The sequence below is a fragment of the Cryptotermes secundus genome, unplaced genomic scaffold (genome assembly GCF_002891405.2).
Source record: "Cryptotermes secundus unplaced genomic scaffold, Csec_1.0 scaffold66, whole genome shotgun sequence".
NCBI lineage: Eukaryota > Metazoa > Arthropoda > Insecta > Blattodea > Kalotermitidae > Cryptotermes > Cryptotermes secundus.
The window spans coordinates 3,262,150-3,271,475 of NW_019731262.1; the positions used below are offsets into that span (position 1 = coordinate 3,262,150).

The following is a 9,326-nucleotide window of genomic DNA, read 5'->3' on the forward strand; positions in this document are numbered from 1 at the left end:
CCTCTTTTTTGCCGGGGAAAGAGTACCCGGTGGCCATTGCATAGGCGGCCGTACAGGCCCCAGAATCGGACGCTGTGGAGAAGAGAAAAATCTTGCACTTCTGGGAATCGAACTCCGGCCGTCCAGTCCGTAGCCCTTCGCTATCTCGATTCCCAAGCTTTATACATATCAAAAAGTTCTGTGTGAGATTTGTTATCGTCATAAACGATTCTGGGTTACCGTAGCAACTAATTGCAGAGAATTAACACACTGCACGAACGAACGATCATTCTTTTGTTTCAGTAAGTCCTGTTTGTTATATGTGCATTGAAACTGTTTAGATGTAAAGGTAAATTTGTTCGAGTGCTAAACTAATTAAACACTACTCCATGAAGGCGTATGTGGGAGTGGATGTATAGATCCACATTTTATTTGATCTCGGCACTAATTGGAGGCGAGTGGTCAGCTTCACGACCCAGCCGCTTTACCCCCGTGAAAAGAGCCCCCTGTACCCATTGGATAGAAGGTTATGTGGACCCCAGAGCCGGTCTGGACGACGTGAAGAAGAGAAAATTCTGACGCTACCGGGACTCGAACTCCGACCCCTCGGTCGTCCAGCCCGTAGTCAGTTGCTATACCGACTGCGCTATCCCGGCTCCTGCTGTTTAGATCTGGGTATGTGAAATGTAGTATACTACGAGTGCATAAAGAAGAAGGTATACGATTGGCTATTTGTGCGTGTTATTCGTGAAAGATGGCGCTAAACTTTGGTCTCACCGTATCATTCGATAACATGTAGGACTGGAATGGAATACGAGAGAAAGCAGGGGCTGTTAATACTACCGAAAGCTTACGTAAGAAACGATGAGACTTCCTGATGAATTCTCAACGGGAGTTTCAGTAGCTGCGTAATATAAAGGAGAAGGTGTAGTGCCTAAGCCAGTGCAGTACACTTACTTTCCAGATGTGTTACCTATGGCATTAACTGTCTCGTTTGTATCGATGGTTACTTACTGCAGATACAAACTCAGTGGTTAGATAAAATGTGATAAAATTGCCCCTGTGCTAAGATCAGCACCACTCCAAGAAGAACTACGAAGAGCTGGAGTTATAGCTCTACGTATGGGCGTCGACAGATGGGGCATGGGTGAATATACCTGGGTTGACACCCCAAGATTTTTTTCAAAAATAAGAATTATAAAAGAAGGGAATATGACGAATATTAAAGTAAAAAGAAAGTAAAACTATCTCTGTAACAGGCCGTGAAGGCCCATAGGGTTGTGAGACGTTGAGGGTCCCACATTATCTAGACAATCGGCTCAAAGATGACGGTAAGACTGTTAGCCTTACGTGCCGGCCGCGCTTTACTCCCCAGGAAAATTATTCAATTAATTCCTGTACTTATTTCTGTTAGAGGCTGAGTCGACCCCAGGGCCATAGTGAAGCTGGAAGGATTAGGTCAATTGACAAATATCAAATGACCTCATCGGGACTAAAACCCGCGACCTTCCGGCTTGTAGCATAGTGCCTCAACCAACTACGCTACCGCGTGCCCCCTATAACGAATATTAATACAAGTAATTAAGAGTCTATCGAATACTATAAGGCGATCAGTAAAAACATTCTTAATTAGCTTAAACGTAAGTTTGTGAATAAATTTGTGGCTCTCCCCCCCTCCCCCTGAAAAAGAATATCCTGGAGGAACCCATGTCACTAGATGGAGATGAGTAGTCAGCTTCATTACCGGGCTCTTTGACCGCGTGAAGATGTACCGGTACGCATTGAATAGCCGACTGGTTGTGCCCCAAAGTCAGTCTAGATGCGACGGCTAGGAGAAAAATCTGTCCCAAGGAAAAGAAGAATTCATCTGACTAAGCCTGTGTGTATATATATGCATGTTTTATTACATAGAACAAGATATATGCAAATAATTTAATTATAATCTGGTTCTTTATCAAAATATTTACTTCATGGAAACTAATTCTATGCTACGTTATTATTATTACTGTTATTATTATTATTATTATATCCTTTCTGTTACATTTTAGTCCAGAAATCTGAATAGATCACTTACGGGACTTGAGTTTAGGTGGGAGAGTAATGTTAAAATGAATCTTAAAGAAATGAAGTGCATTAAACTAGCTAAGGATAAGGCCCAATGACAAGCTTTTGTGAATACTGTAATGAGCGTTGGATTTTAGGTTCTCACAGCGGTAACTGAAGAGCATACCTTCTGATCCTCTGGGATGTAATGCTGTGTAGTCCGGTAGAAGTTCATTGACGTTTCGGGGGAACATACTGCTTGCTTTTTGCTGTTTCTTGCTTAATTAAACTACTCACCGACAATAAAAGTTGAGACAGGTTGCTCCGAAACGTCGGTTGGCTTCTGCCCGTCTGCACGGCGATACATCGGAAACTATAGTGCTTCACGGTAACGAATCTTAGGGTTGCATAAAGAGCGGAAAACAAACTGAAAATGTGACGCCGAATGATTAGGCTTACTATAGCCTGATCTGAAATTCTGCATATAGGCCTATTGGAATAAAAGATTCAGACTGCAGTCTTTCGTCATAGAAGTTCCTATGAAATTGGCTTCAGCTCTCATGTTCTTACACCATGTCGATATGGGCAGTTTTGCGGACTTCTTGAAGGCACGTGGTGACTCCATCTTTGGGGCTAAAGATGGAGGCAGCGTCACCATGTCGATGTGGGCAGTTTTGCGGACTTCTTGAAGGGACATGGTGACTCCATCTTTTGGGTTAAAGATGGAGGCAGCGTACACCTCCAAAACGTCGACAGAACTTTCCACATCCACACGGTGTAAAAACCCAAGAGCTTAAACAACATGAACAGCGAACCACGGTGAAAGCCTGAAATCAGGAAGTTCCAGTGTTATAGACCTAAACACAATAGTATAGATAATATTATTTACTTTATTCTTTGTGGACACAACATTACTTCCGGCAGATGGGATTGCTGCCTAAGACATGTTTCGGCAATTGTGTGCCATCTTCTGTTCCGTTTTATAATTACAGTTAAGGTAGGATTATTGGTAAAGTGATAAATTTACTTGTAAGCCGGGTGGATCCACTTGTGTGTAATGTACTGTACATTATCTCTACTACATTAGGTTAGCAGACAATATTATTTCACTTGAGAAAATCTTTACAAGATTTGGTATTAGAAAGGGGAACATACTTCTGGTAGTTTTGAATGATATGATCGTACTTCTGGTAGTTTTATGTAGTATGATCATACTTCTAGTAGTTTTATGTAGTCCGATCATATTTCTAGTAGTTTTATGTAGTATGATCGTACTTCTAGTAGTTTTATGTAGTATAATCATACTTCTAGTAGATTTATGTAGTATGATCATACTTCTAGTAGTTTTATGTAGTAGGATAATACTTCTAGTAGTTTTATGTAGTACGATCATATTTCTAGTAGTTTTATGTAGTATGATCATACTTGTAGTAGTTTTATACAGTATGTTAATGCTTCTAGTACTATCTTGCGATACTCGCGTACTTTTGAGAGACTGTGCAAAACATCTTTGACGGTACATCAACATCAACCTTATCTACGTACACATATAAAAGTACGACGGTTGGTATTACATTGTGCAACAGGTAAACGACGAAACCTAGGAATTTCATAGAGGAGACCTCACTGAAGACTTATTTTTTCCGTACTGTTTCCTACTCAAGATATGACACTCCCCCATATATGTTTCAGAGAGTCTAGTCTTTGTGTCAGTACTACACACAATAAGCAGATACGTATTGTAAGAGCATTGATAGATTTCATTTTAAGGTTTGATGAATAACTGTTAGACAAATGTTCGGAAGTTGACTCTTCATGAACTTGTGTTTCGTGGCTAACTTCTTGAAGAAGTGGGTTATGTGTGACTGACATCATATTTGCTGTCGGACGTTTCTCATTTAAGAAGAATAGTGTCTCCTTTAGAAAGGGTATAGCTGTTCCTAATGTACCAGTCATTGTCCTTGGTATGGATGAAGGAACTTCTATGTATATTTGGTTAGATACGGCTGAAGTCGGAACAGGGGCTATTAAGTTTACCGTGGAAGGCGTACTTAGACACTCTTCACTGCAAACAGATGGTCCATAGTATTTAATTCCACGTTTTTCAAGGTAATTCAGAAATTCGTTAAATGATGACTCCGCACAAACTAATGTTTCCGATTCCATATAGATTTCTTTTAAATTCTGAAGAGGTTCAAAAATTTCAGTGGTAATATTTGTCAGCATGTTTCCATCTAACCTTAACGCTAGAAGATTAGGTACAGTTACGAAACTTGCTGCAGGCAAAATGGTGATATTACAAAAAGAAATGTCTAGGTATGTAATTGAATCTGATACCAAAATTGACATACCATTACAAAGTGACAGAGGATTGCCCTTCAAATATAATTTCTTTAAATTTACATTTTTGTTAAATACAGTCGATGGTAAGTGAAGAATATTGTTTCCAGACAGATAAAGGTATTTTAAATTAACCAGTTCTTGAAATGAATTTTTAGAAATTTTGTTGAGTCCATTATTACTCAAATTTAATATTCTAATGCTTTTATACCCACTCAAATCGTATTTCTTAATCTTGGTGATGCTATTATTAGAGAAATCAATGTAGTGCAGTGTGGTGTTGAGGTTCTCTGGTATTTTGTTGAAATTCTTTCCTGAACAATCCGCCAATATATTCTCTTCTCCGAAACAGTCACAGACTTCGAGGCAAGTTCTGCCACACACGATTTCTGCAGATGTTAGGATCATGAGAAAAATACATTGTCCGAATCTGGTTTGTTCTGCTTTGGTATGTTGCATCTGAAACACAATATAATAAATATTCACATAACCCAGAATATCTCAGTGAATACAGTGACTGGTTACGCTGTAGACGACCGGGGTTCATTTCTGGCCTTGGCTGTTTCTCTCATCACTACGTCCCAACCGGATCTGCGCTCTTTTCAGCCTCGTATCCATTGAGCACGGAGGAGAGGCCATTTGTTTGGGAATGAAGCAGCCGTGTCCGAGGTTACGAATGAGTAGGCATTTCTTTAAAGACTCTATCGATATTTCTGGCCTTATCATGCAGAATGTTAGGACGACAGAGAATGTGAATTTGAAATCACGCAGAAGGATGTGGCCGTAGTCCAGCTGCAAAATCCTGAACATTTTTTGCCGGACACGTACTTTTATTTTCAACTTTGACGAAAATAATGTATATTTAAAGAAGTTCTGGAAAGAACTAGGCAATTTCTACTTTCCTTGATACGATACGGACCGGATAGAAGACGACGCGTCCAAACTTCTTTTATTGTTGCCTTTGTATTTGTTGCCGCGGTAATGTTTTTACCGAGCCGTTGCCTAGGAATGTTAGGGATACACGTACAGACACACAGATTGAAGGGAGGGATTTATAATGTTCGCCATTGAGCAAGACTCAGATGCCACCAAGTTTAATAAAGATTGGTTAATGCACCCAGAAGTTGATAAGGGGATACACAAACACACAGACAGCATGGAGATCGCATAAGCCTACTTTAATTCCTTCAAAATGAGAGTAATAGACTAAAAAAATGAATATTTAATTTTATAAATAGTTTCATTTATTTTAGCTTTTAAGAAATATAGTTAATTTATAAAAAATATGAAAAATTATTCATTTGAAACACGAAATTCATCTAAATAATATATTTAAAATTCAATTCCTGCATCTAAGAAAACACACTGCATTTCCATTCATTCATTCATCAGTAATCTGTCAAGACGACAGGTCCACAGTCTCTTCCAAAACAGTTCCTCCACTTGATGCGATCTAGAGCTTTCTCCTTCAAATGAAATATCTCGCATACATGGTATCTCTGGTTTTGGAAAGAGACTATCCAGGAAAAGTGANATATTGTTTAGGTAACTGACGGCTGTTTTTTTTTCCCCTCCCCCCACTCGGATCGAACATCAGTCTGAGTGCCTGCTATACTGTTTAAGGATTTTCGTTGTATTCCCCAGCCCCTCCAGACAAATGTTGGATAGTACCTCAATTAGACCACGACCACTTCCTTTCAAATCCTTTCCAATTCTCTGCTTGTCATCTGCTTATAAACTGGTTTCGTGCTTGGCTTATTCTTCAACTTTGAAGATGTTGGCAATACGTTCCTCCGAAACGTCGGTTGAATTTCAGAGGACTATACAGCTTTATATCCCAGAAGATAGTAGTCTTCATAAATACCGCTGTGAGAACCTCAAATCTTACTTTCTAGTTCGGCTGGCGTCCTGCCATTTCATGTTTTTTAGTCTAGATATTGATAACGTCGTATCATAACCCAGACGCAGGAAAAAAGAAACACATTCACTGAATACGCAAAATTCAAAGATGTTTAAACGTTAAACCACACGGTACTGTGCTTGAAAAGGTTAACACAGGATTATTTTTGTATGTTGCAATCGTAAAGATGACATTTAATTTTTTATTACCTGAAAACTTTTCAAAATAACTCATTTAACAGAACATACCTTGAAAAAATTGCTTCATTTTACTTGTATCTTCTAGCAAGAGCTTTTGAAGTCATTTTGAGATTCTTTTGTCCCGAAACTGAGAACATGCTAACTTCCAGTTGTTTCTGCAGTTGAGTATCGTTTCAGAAAATATGCCTACTTCTTGCCATAAGTCTGCCTTCATTGGTTTAAGCCGCGTGTGTACGTTATAAATTTCATATAATTATTTGTATGCATAATGCGAAGTATAAAGTGAATCATGTGTAATTAAGATAATAGACTTACGTAAGCTGTAGTAAATATTTTTTATTACTTTACAGCTTCTTTGAAAGACCCACGTGCCTCATAATGCACCGATACGAGACACTTAAACAAATGTACGTGTGTTGATAGCGATAAATTTAAATACGTGGATACATACCTGCACTTATTTGCTTCATTCTACAGGTCTAGACATACGGAATGCATCATTGTGACCAACCTCTATCCACTGTTAACAGCCTCAAAACAAAAAAGTAGCATATAATGGGACAATGATGTAGTATCGGTTCAAGCATTGCAGACCTGAGAAGAATAAATTAATTAACAAGAAGTTCTGGAAGAACTTATCGCCTACTGTGCTTTGATACGACATGGATCGCATAGAATACAACGCCTCAAACAATTCCTCATTGCTGCGGGAACGTATTTACCGAGTCGTTGCCTAGCAATGATAGGGGGACATAAAAACGGGACCATAGATTTTCCTTTGATGCTATATGGACCGCATAGAAGACGACACGTCCAACAATTCTTCGTCGCCGCGGTGAAGTTTTTACCCGGCCGTTTCTTAGCAAAGGTAGGACGGATACACATACAGACACACAAGCTGATGGGAAGGATTTATGTAGTACGCCGCTGTGATGGGCTCAGGTGCCATGATATACATACCAAGTTTCATAAAGATTGGTTCAGGCATTCAAACGTTAATAGCGGAGAATACTATTTCTTAAAAATTAGAGATGTAGACCAAAAATGTGATTCCTCTTTAGCTCTCACGGATTGGACTTTCGCTCTATTCCAGTTCAGAATTAACTTTGGAAATTGTGAACCTTACAGATTTGACAGGATTCCTTGAATGAGAGATCGCCCCATCGTGAAGGCCTGTATATATAGAGAACAACAGAAACGCATAACAAATGCTGATATCCATTCCCGCAGTGGGGTTCGAACCAATGTTCAAGGGATCGAAGACAGTACGTATTTTATACCACAGTTCAAATCTGGGCTGGAAACTGGTTATCCTGACGTGTTTCTTGATTTTACATAGTCCCTCTAGAAAAATGTCCGGATGTTACTCCTATCTTGCAATACGCCGCGGGCGGCCATGTTATTTAGTTATTAATGAAGTGGAGAGGGTGATAGGATAAGTGGTCTTGGCCAAACTTAAAATTCTATTCTGATATTTGCCTAGAGGGATTAGAGAAATCGATATAAAGCCTCGGTATTCGGAATGACAATTGAACCCGGGACCTTCAGAGTAAGAATGAGGAGTCTTAACCACTTGGCTGCGACTTATGGCACTCCGGTAGACGCTACGCCGTTTTTAGCACGTAAGGATTGTCAAAAATTAGAATGATCAAGTCAAGGAGGATGAGGTGGGCAGGTCATGTAGCACGAATGGGGGAGACAAGGAATGCGTATAGGATATTGGTGGGAAAACCAGAAGGAAAGAGACCACTGGGAAGACCAAGGCGTAGGTGGGTGGACAATATTAGAATGGATCTTAGAGAGATAGGATGGGATGGTATGGATTGGATAGATCTGGCTCAGGATAAGGACCAGTGGAGGGCTCTTGCGAAGACGGTGATGAACCTTCGGGTTCCATAAAATGCTGGGAAATTCTTGAGTAGCTGCAAAATTGGCGGCTCCTCCAGAAGGGCTCAGCTCCATGAGTAAGTAAGTAAGTATTAAGACAAATATTTTGTTTGAATATCATTAAGAAATACGTACAATTGAAGGAGTAACAGCTCGAAAGTTTAGCTTCACAATTTTTATTATGTTTTATTATTTATATTAATATCTGTATTTGTTTAAATCATACATGTTCATGGTTACATTACCTGTCTACAGGGATAATTGTACCTCCCGTCAAAAACATTATAAAGCATTATTCAAATTCATACGAAACTCTAAAAATGTAATGAGATTTATTCTGATTTTCCTAATAAATAATGAATTTGTAATTAAACTGAAAACTTGTTAAATATCAGAGTCGTTACAGAGAACTAAAGCTATCCCTGTAACAGGCCGCGGAGGCCCATAAGGCTATGAGACGTCGAGGCTCCCACATTTTCTAGACAGTCGGCTCGCAGATGGCAGTGGGTTTGTCGGCCTTACACGCCGGCCGCCTTTTACCCCACAGGAAGATTCCTGGCACTCATTTCAGTTAGAGGTAAAGTACGTAATTTGACAAAAATGAAAAATTTTCATAACGAATTTCTCCTTTTTAAAAGCCATAGTTAATACTGAGTTACGTTACTAAATCTCATTGCTTTCCGTTTAGTGACACAATGAAATACTGAGTTAAATACATTTCTGTATGAAAGTCTGAAGTTGCTTCTTCCCTTAAAATTGACATTGAATGAATAAACATTCCATTCCAAGGGGCACCAGTAACGTAGTTGGTTGAGGCACTATACTACAAGCCGTAAGGTAGCGGGTTCGAGTCCGGATGAGCTTATTGGAGTCTTCAATTTACGTAATCCTTCCAGCCACACTATGGCCATGAGGTCGACTCAGCCTCTAACAGAAATGAGTACCAGAAATCTTCCTGGGGATAAAGAGAGGCCGAC

At 39.5% G+C, this 9,326-nt stretch overlaps 1 protein-coding gene across 1 annotated transcript; it reads right to left on the reverse strand.

Annotated features, from left to right (window-relative positions):
* Positions 1-1,904: 1,904 nt before the first annotated feature.
* LOC111866709 (leucine-rich repeat-containing protein 70-like) lies at positions 1,905-6,697 on the reverse strand. The gene is made up of 2 exons (XM_023855909.2): positions 6,511-6,697; positions 1,905-4,821 (listed from the first exon to the last, which is right to left on the reverse strand). Exon 2 carries the CDS (start codon positions 4,819-4,821, stop codon positions 3,682-3,684), a length of 1,140 nt encoding a protein of 379 aa, XP_023711677.1. The 5' UTR covers positions 6,511-6,697; the 3' UTR covers positions 1,905-3,681.
* Positions 6,698-9,326: the final 2,629 nt, after the last annotated feature.